The sequence below is a fragment of the Ahaetulla prasina genome, chromosome 8 (assembly GCF_028640845.1).
Source record: "Ahaetulla prasina isolate Xishuangbanna chromosome 8, ASM2864084v1, whole genome shotgun sequence".
Taxonomy (NCBI): domain Eukaryota; kingdom Metazoa; phylum Chordata; class Lepidosauria; order Squamata; family Colubridae; genus Ahaetulla; species Ahaetulla prasina.
The window spans coordinates 77129953-77144158 of record NC_080546.1 but is presented as its reverse complement, the minus strand read 5'-3'; the positions used below and the strand labels follow the sequence as shown (position 1 = coordinate 77144158).

Here is a 14206-nt window from a genome sequence, read left to right as displayed (position 1 = left end):
CAGCATGACCTTCATATGACCTTCAACAGTTGATCTTACCAAACTTGCTAAGTAAGACAATGGGCACCTTAAACATTAAAAACAGATGATAATTAAAAAATCCCAATGGGATTTCATTTCAATTTTCTTAGATACTACATTCCTGACCTTAGTGTAGACAAATTTCAGAGTCCAATTAAGGTGCCAGGCTGTAAAATGTGAACTCATTAACAAATCTGATTATGCCTGTCAGGGCTCAAAAAAGAAGTATGAGTAATTCTTACAGTACATCATGAAAAAGAACAAGGGATATGCAGTTTCTCACTAGGTGGGTTGCATACTGTGTTAATAAGAATAAGAATTAGATTAATTTAAAGAGACATGGATTCTCTCTTCAGTCTCCAGTGTGTTTTCTCCTGAGTGTGGTAGGGAGTTAATGGTGTAATTTTCACATCATTTTGGCTTTGTTACCACTTTGATTTATTTAATATTTATATTTAATATTCCTGCATCTTCCAAATAAGAAAAATAATTCAACCGAATTATTCTCATGTTCATGGTGATCTTAATAGAATCACAGACAATGGTAAATTCTGAATATATATCTTATTATCAAAGCAAAGTTATATACTGATAATTTTGATTGCATTTTCTTTTCATAGAAACCCATAAATCTATGAGCAATCCTAATTTCTTTAAAAAAAATATACATGATCAATTAGATAAACTGCTACTTTAAAATATAGAGCTGAATTCATTCTCTTTCGTTTACAAATTATTAGAATATAGTAATTGCCAGGAAATCTGAATTCATAATCCGAGCAACAGCGAGACAGAGCTACTCTTTGGTTTCTGATTTTTCTATTACTCAAGAATTTGGAGTTCTTAATATCAGAGAATCTGGGTATATGTACTGATTCTGATTGAGGTATCCTTAGTTCCTTTAATACATTCAGAGTTCACAGATCTCTGGTTAATAAATCCAAATCCTTATTTCCACAGTGCTAACATTAGAGGTGGTGGCTATTCACCAATGGACTATTTTATTTTAACATTTTAACATTTCATTAATGGAGTTTGTGAGAACAATTTGGAGTGGGTGGGTGGAGGGTATTTCCCCTAACACATACCTGTAACTACAGTAAGCCCATTAACTGTTCTCAGCACATGACCATACAACATGCATCAACCTATTGATTTGCTAAAAATGTAAGAAAATTCATGCTGGATCACATCATCTTTCTGTTGTTCCCACAGTGGCCAACCAGATGTCTATACGAGACTTCTAAGCTGGACATGAGTAAAATAAACAATTTCCCAATGGTATTCCTTAGCAACTTCACATTTAAATGGATGCTGTTTCTGCCACTAAGACAGTGGTAGTCAACCCAGTCCCTACCGCCCACTAGTGGGCGTTCCAGCTTTTATGGTGGGTGGTAGGGGTTTTGTCCGATACTGAAGCACTTTCCTTTTTTTTTATTTGACTTTTTAAAAAATTTTCATAGCATTATTTAAAAACCTTTTCATTGGGTTTTCATAAAATTCCCAGTGACAATTTAAATTTCTGAAAATATACTATTTGTATCGGCCACACATAAGTTTAGTTCACGTTATGTAAGTGAAACTAAATGGCACTATAGTGCGACCGCAAACAAAAGAGCCTCGTCCCAGAATAGCTCGCAGATCTCCCCCCACACCACCCAGCTGTAACAGACAAGCAGAGTTGGTAGCCGGCGCCCCCCCAAACCCAATCCACGATGGGCGAGAGGCATGCGCAGACGACGATACATTACTATGGAACTGGTGGGCGGTTAGAAAATTTTACTACTAACAGAGATACAAAAGTGGGCAGTAGGTATAAAAAGGTTGACTACCCCTGCACTAAGAGATCATAATTAACAGTCACTCATCTTTTATGAACTGACCTATAGTGAGAAATGAAAATAGATTCAATATGCACAGCCTTTTTTTTTTTTTTGTTTACATTTATATCCCGCCCTTCTCCGAAGACTCAGGGCGGCTTACAGTGTGTAAGGCAATAGTCTCATTCTATTTGTATATTTACAAAGTCAACTTATTGCCCCCCCAACAATCTGGGTCCTCATTTTACCTACCTTATAAAGGATGGAAGGCTGAGTCAACCTTGGACCTGGTGGGGCTTGAACCTGCAGTAATTGCAGGCAGCTGGTTTTAATAACAGGCTTCTTATAGCCTTTGAGCCACCACGGCCCTTCCCTGTTACAGACTATTTTCATGTCTGACTTCTGATATACAGGAAGAACGAAATGCAGTATCTAATCAGATGGTATTCATATAGTGTACAAATATTCCTTTAAAGTCCAGATGATCTGTACAACACTTACTCAATGTTATTGTGCTGCTAAGGACAACTTCTTCCATGTTCATAGTAATAAAGATTAACTGCATCTGACGTTGCCAACATCTCTTAAAAGAACATATTATCTTTAAAATTTTCCCTGCTCTACTTTTTCAACATTCCATGGTGTAAAATAAGAGTTACTGAACTTGTTTCTACAGTAATGTTCAAAAATGACTTTAAAGTCCAAATTTCATATTTGTTTTTTTGAAAATTCTTGAAAGTCAACACACTTTTTGTCAAATTCTGCCACCAATTTTTATACCTTTCTGGTTTCCAATACTAGTTTTAATTGAATTGGTTATTTTATAACTAAGTTTTCAGTGCAAATGAGGTCACAAACACTATGATTTAGTTTATAAAATCATAATGTGGCTTATTTGATTTTGGCTTAGTGATTGTGATATGAATCACATCATAGTGGCCTCCGCATATTGTGTGAAACCAAGCCATTACGGTTTATATAATAAGCCAAGGAATTAACTATGGTTTTGCATTATTTGAGACTCAAATCTATAGGTATTGGCCTGGTGCAGATGATAGTATACTAATTGATTCCAACATAGCTCAATGCTATCCAGATGGGCACTTTAATACCACGCATGGCACTTGGTTGGAAGAAGTTACATCATGAAAGAAAAAATAAAATCTATTATTTTATAACAATTTTATTTTCTTGTTTTGTATAAACTGGGGAATATGTTTGTTCAGATATAAAACCACAATTCCACCTTAATTTAAAGGTAATCAAAGTTTGCTTTAATTAACAATTTTCATTCTTTTCAGTCACTGAGTGACATCATGAAAATTTATACAATGTGCAGACTCTAGCATTTTTAAGATTGTTATACCTTTATAAATTTCTGCACTACTATTAATCTTCTCATCGTTCCCATCACCCATCTCCTTCCACGTATGACTGTAACTTTGTTGCTTGTATTCTTACAATTTATATTGATAGTTTCCTGATTGTTTATTTGTATTCTAGGACTATCATTAAGTGTTGTACCTTATGATTCTTGATGAACGTATCGTTTCTTTTATGTACATTAAGAGCATATGCACCAAGACAAATTCCTTGTGTTTCCAATCACACTTGGCCAATAAAAAATTCTATTCTATTCTGTTCTGTTCTGTTCTATTCTATTCTGTATTTATTTTTTATAAATAAAATAAATTGTCATTTAATAGTCAGCAACTTTTACTGGCAGAATCTGGGCTTGCATTTAAACAATTGAATTAATATTTAATAAAAGAAAAGAGACTCTTATTTCTCATGTTGGAAACCAGTTTTCTATCTATGTTTCTTTTAATATGAATTGTTTAAATGCAAACTCAGGTTCTGCTAGTGAAAGACACTGATCCTTAAATGTTTTTCATATCAGACTCAGGCCATATAGCAAAATGGAAAATTTTCCACTGGTTTTAATCTACTTTATTAAGGACTTTTAGTTTAAAGTGAATAACGAAGAGAGAAAATTATAGCTATCCGAGTCTTGTTCAGTCACCATGTCTCTGCATAGAATTTAATGTATAAATGACTATCAGCTACTCTCTTCTCACAAGTCCCTCAGGTTAATATAATTGAAAAACCAGTTCCCACAAGGAATTTGCTGCATTTGTGGAGTACTTTTATATATATGCTAAGATTTCCACTTCAGCTGGAAATTTGATAATGCTACAGGTAGAGTATTATATTGCAGGTACATCGCAGCCAAGGGCAACTAAATGTTTTCTAATAATACAGCATGAGTTAAAATAGGGGCGGATGCATCACCTCTGCTCTTTGTATTGAATTCTACATGAGAAAATATAGTTTGGAAGGGCTATAGGATGTGCGGGCTTAGCTATTTGTTCTTCCTAAGGATCTGTAAACTGAAGAGCTTTTAAAAAGGCAAAAATACTGTAATTTGTATGAAAATGTGCATTGCGGAAAGCACTTATACCTATGAGAATTTCAAATACTGCTATTAATATTAAAAGAATATTATTCAGTCACAATTTTTTTTTGCAAGTTGGGTGACCAGATAAATTACTAAATAAATATTAAGCATTAAAATTCTATTTCAAATTTATCCCAAATTATAGTTTGTAATTGACTGATATACTGTTTCATAATCAGATCTTTGACTACTAATTGCAATTTTTTAAAAAATGCAGTGATTAAGCTAAGGAATATCAAGAGTTATGTTTTAATTTCATACCCTTAATCTTCTATTCTCAATTTCTGATGCATCAAACCCAGTAATTAAAATGATAAATTTCAGACTGATTTTAGATTAAACTGAAAGATTTATAAGTTATTCCCTAGCCATCTGTTTCTTGATTGAATTTTTCTTAATGAAACAAGAGAACTAAAGTGCAGAAAAATAACTTTCTTTAAAGGTTACACCTACTCATATAAATCCAGATTTTAACTGAAACACAACATACGGCATATTAATATTTCATCTGTCTGCATGAATTGGAAAGAGAGGAGGAAGCTGAAAAGCTGTGCTAAACCAATTGTTAGTTTATGGAGGATGATGATTACAGAGAAAATCCATGTACTGTAGTTTCTGAGCCATCCAGAATAGTTCCTGGAAAGTTAAGAGATTTGTTGATTTTCAAAGTCTTACAAACTTAGTATTATCCAAGTAGTTTGAACCATAACTCTACCAACCCAGACTAACTTGTCTATAGCTATTGGTTCTTTTAGGTCAGTTTGCCCTTTGCAGAATATTAATACATTTCATAATATGGAAGCTTTCCGTAGGGAAAGCAAATAGAACCTGATTAAAAAAACAAAAAACTAGAAAGCACCTTTTCTGAGGACCACATCTGAATTTAGTGCAAGCAAGAACCAGAACTGAGAACAGAAAATGCAGGATGCTTGTAGTCAATAACTTAAAATATTTGCTGTAATGAGGAAATAAATATGTCCTCCTTATTTACAGTATGCCATGCCTTATCTGGTTTAATTTATAACTTTCCACAAAAAAATATTTTGCACATACTCTTCTACAGCCAGTTTGATTTAGTGCAGGGGTCTCCAAACTTGGCAATTCTTAAAACTTGTGGATTTCAGCTCCCAGAATTCTTCAGCCAGCCTTAAGCTGCTTGAAGAATTCTGGGAGTTGAAGTCCACAAGTCTTAGAAAGTTGCCAAGTTTGGACACCCCTGGTCTAGTGGTTAAGGCACCAGGCCAGAAACTAGGAGATTAAGAGTTCTAGTCCCACTTTAGGCATGAAAATCTAACCTTGAGTCAGTCACTCTTTCAAAGTTCACCTCACCTCACAGGGTTGTTGTTGTGGGGAAAATAGGAGGAGGAAGGTATACTCGATATGTTTGCCACCTTGAGGTGGGATAAAAATAAAATAAAATAAATCTGTTAATTTGTCATGTACAAATGTTTGTTTCTCCAATAATTAAAATTAATAGTTTAATTAAACTTAAAGAATTTTTTCTCCTCTGCTCTAAAGTATTACAACATGAGAAAAGGTTCCCCACATGGTTCCATTTGCCATGTAATCTACAGTTTAAGAAAATAAAATATGGTGCCTTCAGCCTGGTTGCTATACTTACAGATCTCAGAAACATTAGAAGTGATTGTCATCAAATCTATCTTACTGAAAAAGCTTGAACATACTTGAAACCTCTCTTCAATGGCGTGCTATAAATTGTATCATCAACCTTAAGAGAGGGCAGAAATTATGCACATATGATCCACCAGCCCTTTTTATTGGCAGTCATACATGTTTTCACTGCACATAGAACTCTAACTACACAAAATGGAAAACAACCCATGGAATCTACTTCTCTGTAACTTTATCTTCTGTACATGACCCAAGAGTTTTTTTAAAAAATCCAGTATATCTTAACAACATAAAATTTAATATACACAACATCTCACCAATAGAAAAAAAAATAGCAGCAAGATTAATCATTCCGAAAAAAACAAAGCTAATGTAATTTATATTGGGCAAGAATAGCCTATAATAGCCAGGTTCCCACAAAGGCCAGCCAAAATGCTATGGTTTTTAGCTAGTGGTAGTCAACCTGATCCCTACTGCCCACTAGTGGGCGTTCAGCCTTTCATGATGGGCGGTAGGGGTTTTGTCCGATACTGAAGCACTTTCCTTTTTTTTTATTTGACTTTTTAAAAAAAAATCCATAGCATTATTTAAAAACATTTTCATTAGGTTTTCTTAAAATTCCCCATGACAATTTAAATTTCTGAAAATATACTATTTGTATCACCCGCACATAAGTTTAGTTCACGTTACATAAGTGAAACTAAATGGTAAGTAATTATTATTATATGCTTTAACTTGCTGTAAGTCTGCTTTATAAATTTTATAAAGTAAAGCTACTTCCCTACTTTATAAATCACCATTACTGTGGAACCGGTGAGCGGTTAGAAAATTTTACTACTTACAGAGATACAAAAGTGGGCGGTAGGTATAAAAAGGTTGACTAACCCTGGCTTTAGCTCTACTAAATTAAAAGATTTAACTGATGTAAAAATAAACAATGGCTTAATTAAAATACTGATTTTATTTCAAATGAATATATTGAACACAAAAGAGTTGCTATTTAAATAAAACTTTATTTAACTATAGAAGTTTTGCATTAAAAAAAATAAATATTTGAACAACATCACCATATCTTAGGAAACTTTCTGGCATACCATACCTGAACATCACTGGCTTTCATCCTTGTTTCCTCTTTTCCAACAAAGATGTCATCAATATCTACAAGTATGTATCTATCCAGGGACAATGGAAGTCTCTTTCCAGTCAAAAACGAGACGGCATCTATAAAGATGAGTTTGTGCAGCCAGAAGTTCAAATTGCTACCAAAAAGAACACGCTGAATTCCATCATGAAGACCCAAGTCATGAATAACAGTTGCATGTAGAACATTTTTAATAGCAGCTGGAGGGAGGTTTTCAGGTACTCTTACTTTTGCAAATACAACGGGCTGGTAAGCTGAATGATTTATATGGAAAACTGTCCAGTCGCTTCCAGGCAAAGGCCCTTTATCAAGCTTGGATGGTTTTGTTAGATGGAGCAAAGGAGAATGAGGATTGATGCAACAGTCTTTTATACCTACATTGCCATGAATCTGGAAAGGAACACCTTTTAACTTAAAAGTCTGCAAAGTATTATCATTGCTTTTTTGAAACCCAATCATTCCTACACCGAATTCCCCACAGTATTTATCTAGAAGGCCCCGATTCCAGGAATCCATATTCACATATTTAGAAATATTTTCATATATTATTAGAAGATACTTGCCTTTATTTTTATCTATCAGAACAGGAAGGTCCCCTTTCCCAGAAGCAATCTCTATGTGATATTGGAACCTGCTGGACTCTAATATCATGACTATATCTTGACCAAGTACAGAGTACTGACTTTCCACAAATACAAGCACAACAGGGTCAGTCCTTAGTGGTTCACTGGGCTTAATTCTCTTCCATGGAGATAGCAGCACGGGAAGGTCCCCACATTCAACCTCTGAAGAAAGTTCAGAAGCTTCATTTTCTTGCTTGTAGCCATTGTATAGATAATATGCTGAAATAACAATGCTCACCATACAAAATGTAGCTAGCAATATTACTGTTCGCTGAAAGTGTCTATGAAGTTTCACAATAAAAGTCATGTTGTAAGTCAGGCCAAGGGGCTTTCCAGTTTTGACGGCATTGAGATTATAAAGAGTTTTTCAGAATTTATTCCAGTCCAATTTTAGCAGTTTATGTCACCATTGCAGCCTGTGTATCTCTTGTCTTCAGTATAATTCAGTCAATATATTCTGGAAAGGAAAAATAGAGAGTTAAGTAACTTTCCCCCCCACTCTTAACCAATTGATCACAATAATCTTAAAATGTTGTTACTGTCTAACAGTGGAATTAAATTTGAAATGAGAACTGAATTAAAATGGTCTTGTTCCAAAAAACGTCCCATAAAAATAGTCTTCTCCAACCTGATTCTTCTTAGATGGATCAATTCCCATGATCTGTATTCTATTTGGCAATTTATCAAACAACTTCATCTTCACTGTGGCCTAGAGGTGTAGTTCTTGCCTCATAATCAGGAGGTTGTGAGTTCGATCCTAGGTAGAAGCAGATATAGGGTCTTCTGCTTGAGCAGGGGTTGGACTAGATGACCTGCAAGGTCCCTTCCAACTCTGTTAATCTGTAATTAGATGCAAATAACTAACAGGACTTTTTTATTCCAAACCAAATACTCTTACTTACTATTTGGTATGTAAGTTATCTTTTGGCATAATATTTAATTTAACCATTTAAATCCTGAAATTTATTATTCCCAATATAATAAAATATAGAAAAAAACAATTCATATTTATATATTTCAAGTAGTTATTAAAACATTAAAACAAAATATAAAAATAAATTTAGAAATGTAATCAAGTAAATCTTCAGCATCAGGCAGTGATGGGATTCAGCCAGTTCGCACCACTTTGGGAGAACCGGTTGTTAACTTTCTGAGCAGTTTGGCAAACTGGTTTTTTGGAAGAAATTATTAGGGCAAAGAACCGGTTGTTAAATTACTTGAATCCCACCACTGGCATCAGGTATATCTTTAGTGGAACCCTATGGCTTCTGAGAAGAAACAAGACGGGTGACTTTTGCTAAATAAGAGTGAGCCTTCTTGAAAACAAAAGAAGACTAACGTGATTGTAAGAAATATGACTTCATTAACAGAGTTGTTAATGCCTAGAATGCACTACCTGACTCTGTGGTCTCATCCCCAAATCCCCAAAGCTTTAACCAAAGACTGTCTACTATTGACCTTACCCCACTCCTAAAAGGTCTGTAAGGGGCGTGCATAAAAGCACCAGCATGCCCGTCGTTCCTGTCCTAATGTTCCCTTTGATCGTATCCAATTCGTATGGTTATTTCATGCTTATATATACTGTTGTGTTTGACAAATAAATAAATAAATAAATAAATAAATAAATAAATAAATAAATAAATAAATAAATAAATAAATAAATAACGTTCAGATGCTTTTCTAATTCTGAAGGATTAGTAGGCTTTCTAAAAGTATTCACCTTTGATAGCTGGCAAAATGACAATGCAGATGAACAGTTAGAATTCAAAGCTTCAGAGCATCCAGGATAGAGGTTCCTCTCATTATTATTAGGGGATATGATTAGGGGACTGGAGGCTAAAACATATAAAGAACGGTTGCTGGAATTGGGTATGTCTAGTTTAATGAAAAGAAGGACTAGGGGAGACATGATAGCAGTGTTCCGCTATCTCAGGGGCTGCCACAAAGAAGAGGGAGTCAAACTATTCTCCAAAGCACCTGATGGTAGAACAAGAAGCAATGGGTGGAAACTAATCAGGGAGAGAAGCAACCTAGAACTAAGGAGAAATTTCCTGATAGTCAGAATGATTAATCAGTAGAACAACATGCCTTCAGAAGTTGTGAATGCTCCAACACTGGAAATTTTTAAGATCTTGGATAACCATTTGTCTGAAATGGTGTAGGGTTTCCTGTCTAAGCAGGGGGTTGGATTAGAAGACCTCCAAGGTCCCTTCCAACTCTTGTTATTCTACTCTATTCACTCTCCCATCACATTTACCATTGACAGATAAAAGTATTTTAAAATTCAGAGATTGTCAACACTCTGGAAGAATATACAGGATCAAGATTTTCAGAGAAACCGCCCCTCTGTGTCCAGTCAGATGCGAGATGATGGCATGCCCGAGATTTCACTCATTAAACAATACCAGCATGCAGGATCCAGGAATGTGACTTTTCATTTGGTATGACAGCTCAATTTTCCTCCAATATCCAGAGAGCCCCAACCATGCTGCACCTGGACCATCCTTTAGACACTGGAGCAGAACGTTATGTGAATCACCAGTAAGTGTCAATATGTGTTTTTGTGAGTTATTATGCTTGGCATATAGCTATTAGATGCATGATGCTGTTCGTTGGATTTTATTAGTGAAGTATTTTTCAGGGGGGTTTTTTTGTTGTTTTTTTTAGCTTTTGTTAGCTTCCCGGAATAGAGTGGTGAGCGGACAGCCATAAAAATTGAATAAAGTTCAGTCCTTTTCCTGGACTAAAATTATATATGTTTCAACTAAAGATGACAAATCGCACAATATTTTCTATAATAGTACATAGATATTAAAGTCATCTAACCAACACTGAGTATGAATAGCATTTTTAAAGAAAACTAACACCATGTCTGGCAGTAAAATGCATCAACTTAAAAAGAAATTAAAAATAAGTTAATACCTTAAAATAAACAGCAATTATTATTACAAATTAAATGTAGTTATGGGGAAGATAATTGATACAGTATGGCTTAATATATGAATTATATGGAATAATACATTCAATATAAACTAAGAGGATAAGCAACATTTGTTGCTAGGGAACTATACACAATAAACATTAAGATATGATAAGCAAAAAAAATTGTTCAAGTCCTAATGATTTTAATGGGAAAAATAAAACTACATAATCCTTGTGCAGAAAATAATCAGGCTTCTGTGATCTTAACATCAGCCTGATTTTCCTCTTTTCTGATTTGATACAATTAAAAATTAAATGTTTTAATATATTGTGTAGCGTAAGATTAAAGAAGGGCACGTTCTAACATTTTTTTAACTTAACTATATTTGGATTTTACTTGCTTGGAACACTTACAATCACAGAATAACCAGAATGTGTGTGTGTGTTTATTTACATTTTCTTTAAAAAAAACACCAATAGATAGGAATCTGGGAGGGCCATATTGATACCTGATATATATGAATATATATATATGCATATATGAATCTGTCAGGTATGAATCACAAAACAAGAACCTATTTTTTAGACCTTACACTAATCACAAAATGTGTTATATTCCATTCCTGAGAAATGTTTATGCAGCATTCCTTTTAAGGAATATCTACCTCACCAGCGACATATTTACAGCAGTCTTCCATAGAGGACAACACATTTCTCCAAATACCACCTTATGAAATTGTTTTAACCAAGCCCAAACAAACCAAATGTTGTGACTATTTGCAGTTTTGTTGCCCTTTAGTTCACCTACATACCAGTCTAGAATTGGCTACAATATAAATAATTAAGACAAATGGTACTTAACCCTATATTTTGCATCTTTCCATATATAAGTGTAGTGGAACGACTTGCCTCCAGAAGTTGTGGATGCTCCAACACTGAAAGTTTTTAAGAAGAGATTGGACAACCATTTGTCTGAAATGATATAGAGCAGGGCTATCAAACGCGCATCCCGTGGGCCGGATATGTCATGCGCTGGCTACGCCCATGCCCGGTTTATAGAAGGGGAAAAAAGTTGCAATACATCACATGACGACGTATAGGGTTTCCTATCTGAGCTGGTTGGACTAGAAGACCTCCAAGGTCCCTTCCAACTCTGATATTCTGTTCTGTTAAATATTCCAAAATTGTAGTGATGTAAAAAAAATGACATATTTCATAGTATTAAGCTAAATATTTCAGTCCGACATATCGGAATGCTGCTCCAGCAAAATGTCGCCTGAATCTCTTTTAGATCCAAGGAACCAAGAATGCAATCCCATACATCCCACTGAGCTAACTGGAAATTGCTTAACAGGATTGCAACTGTGAAGTTGAAAACTGTTTTAGCTAGACTGAAATAGTTTATTCAACTGTGGATGGAATAGCTAGGGACACTTACTTCCCTCACCTTAACATCCAGAACAAAGTGTATTTTTGTGTATTTTCCCCTCAAAGTAATAAAAAGTAAAATAAAATCAGACTGGAACCTTCCGACTCCCCTATTTAGGTATTTAATGTTTTAAAATTACTGTTTCTCATCAATTGACTTTAATGAATTTATTCCAATGACTATAAATTCTAGTCCTGCCTTAGACATGAAGGCCAACTGAGTGATTTTGGGCCAGGCACTCTCTCTCAGCCCAACAGTGTTGTGGGAAAAATAAGAGTAAACAGAATTAGATATGTTTGCTGCCCTGAGTTATATATATATATAATATATATATATATATTATATGATATATATATTAACGAAATTCAGAACAACATCCAGATTTTAACAACATCATAAAAGGTATCCTGCGTATTATATTCTTTTTCAAATAAAGTTACTAAAACATTTAATAATACAAGTCCTTACATTTATCAGAGGTACACCCCTTTCAGTCCAATGAACTTAATCCAAAGAATTGTGTGCAGTATAGTGTAATCTAAACAATTTATTCTCTGCCCTTGTTTCATCGACATTTCTAATTAGGATCTATATACATATGCTGCTTCTTGCCCAAGATAGTTGGATATCGCACCTCATCTTTGCATATTAAGTTCATTATATTACATGTTTTTCAATATATATTCTAAAATGCTTGGATTTCCACTTGTTTTCTAAAATATTTAATTTTCTGTTCTTCATCTCTTCCTTCAAAAAAAAAAAAAATCCCATGTAAATTGAAAGCAAAAGTTTGCTGTTTTCCTTAAAAAAAAAAAAAAAAAAAAAGTGAAGACATTTAGAAATTCAGATGGTTTAAACAACAACAACAAAAAAGATGTTTATAAGGTCCGGGATAATTAAAGTTCTATTTGATTGTCACGCCAACGAAACAATCCTGAATCTCACAAAACACTAGAGGGCATCAAGGACTCGCACAAAAAAAATAAAATAAGCCCATCCAAGTGCGAAGCTGGCCCGGTACCACACTAGGAAGACAGATGTTAACAGAGCTAACAACATTTTTTTTTAAAAAAATGAAATTACAAGCTCCTAAACAACAGCGTTTGTTTGGGTGCGCGCGCGTGGGGGGAGATTTCCCTCTTTAAAAAGCCATTTCTCAATCAGAAAAAAAAAAAGAGAGCTTGATTCAGATTATTGCACTGCTTAATAATAACTCCTATATAGCTCCCTCTCCGCCCGCCCCCGCCCCCCCGCCAACCAGCGATTTTGCATCCAAGATCGCGGCGCACAATCTTGAACCACAAGCGGGCTAAACTTTTATTCCGGGAAGAATAGAAAGAAATTAAAAAAGAATTTTTTTAAAAAATGAACTTTTATTCCGGGAAGAATAGAAAGAAAAAAAAAGATTTTTTTTTTAAAAAAAAGAACTTTTTTATTCCGTGAAGAAAAGAGGAGCCGAAGTTTGCAGGTGAGCTGCCTCTTCGGTGGGGGGGCGGGGGAAGCATCACAACCACCGCCCACCGCTAACTCATTCCCAGACCTCCCTTACCTGTCGGGGCGCAATGAAGCCATGGGGGCGCCTCCTCTGGGCGGCGACCTTCTGCGGCTCCTCTCCGCCCGGGGTTCCCAGTTCCCAGAAGGGGCCAGCGAGCAAGAGAGAGAGGCAGCGGACGGCACCTCGTCACTCAGCACCACCGCAGCCAGAACGGACCCGAGGACAAGGCGGCAGCTGCTCCCTTCGTTCTGCCTTCCCTCCCTCCTTCCCCGGGGAAAAATGGGGTCGGGCGGGCGCAGGGGAGGAAAAGGAGGGCGGGCGGGCGGGCGAACACCTTCCCTTCAGTAGAAAGCCGCCCTGCTACCGCCGCCGCCGCCCCCACCGCGGAGGCTAGACTGGAAGCTGCTCCACATCTTCGGGCAGAACACCGAATGCTGGGCTCCCTTTTCCATTGGTGGAGGGCTTTCCTTAGTTAACCAATAAGGGTTTAGGGGGAAGTCGCAAATTAGGACTTGGAACTCTCAGGCTGCGGCTTTTGGGTGAGAGCGGCTCAGCTCCTCTGGCTGCTGTTGGTGCGGGGTGGGGGGGGGGAGGAGGAGGAGGAGGGAGGAGCTTAGCCGGTCCTTGCAATGGGACACTGTTTTGCAGAAACGGCCGAAGGAAGG

General features: G+C 35.9%; 1 protein-coding gene across 1 annotated transcript in view; it reads right to left on the bottom strand.

Annotated features, from left to right (window-relative positions):
• The window catches only part of LOC131203228 (bifunctional heparan sulfate N-deacetylase/N-sulfotransferase 3-like), a 96569-nt gene extending 82616 nt beyond the window's left edge, over nucleotides 1–13953 (bottom strand). Inside the window, exons 1-2 of the mRNA XM_058193216.1 lie at nucleotides 13596–13953; nucleotides 7031–8152 (exon numbers count right to left, since the gene is read on the bottom strand). Coding sequence (XP_058049199.1) covers nucleotides 7031–8002 — 972 coding nt within the window. The 5' untranslated portion in view covers nucleotides 8003–8152; nucleotides 13596–13953. The remainder of the gene's footprint in view (nucleotides 1–7030; nucleotides 8153–13595) is intronic.
• Nucleotides 13954–14206: the final 253 nt, after the last annotated feature.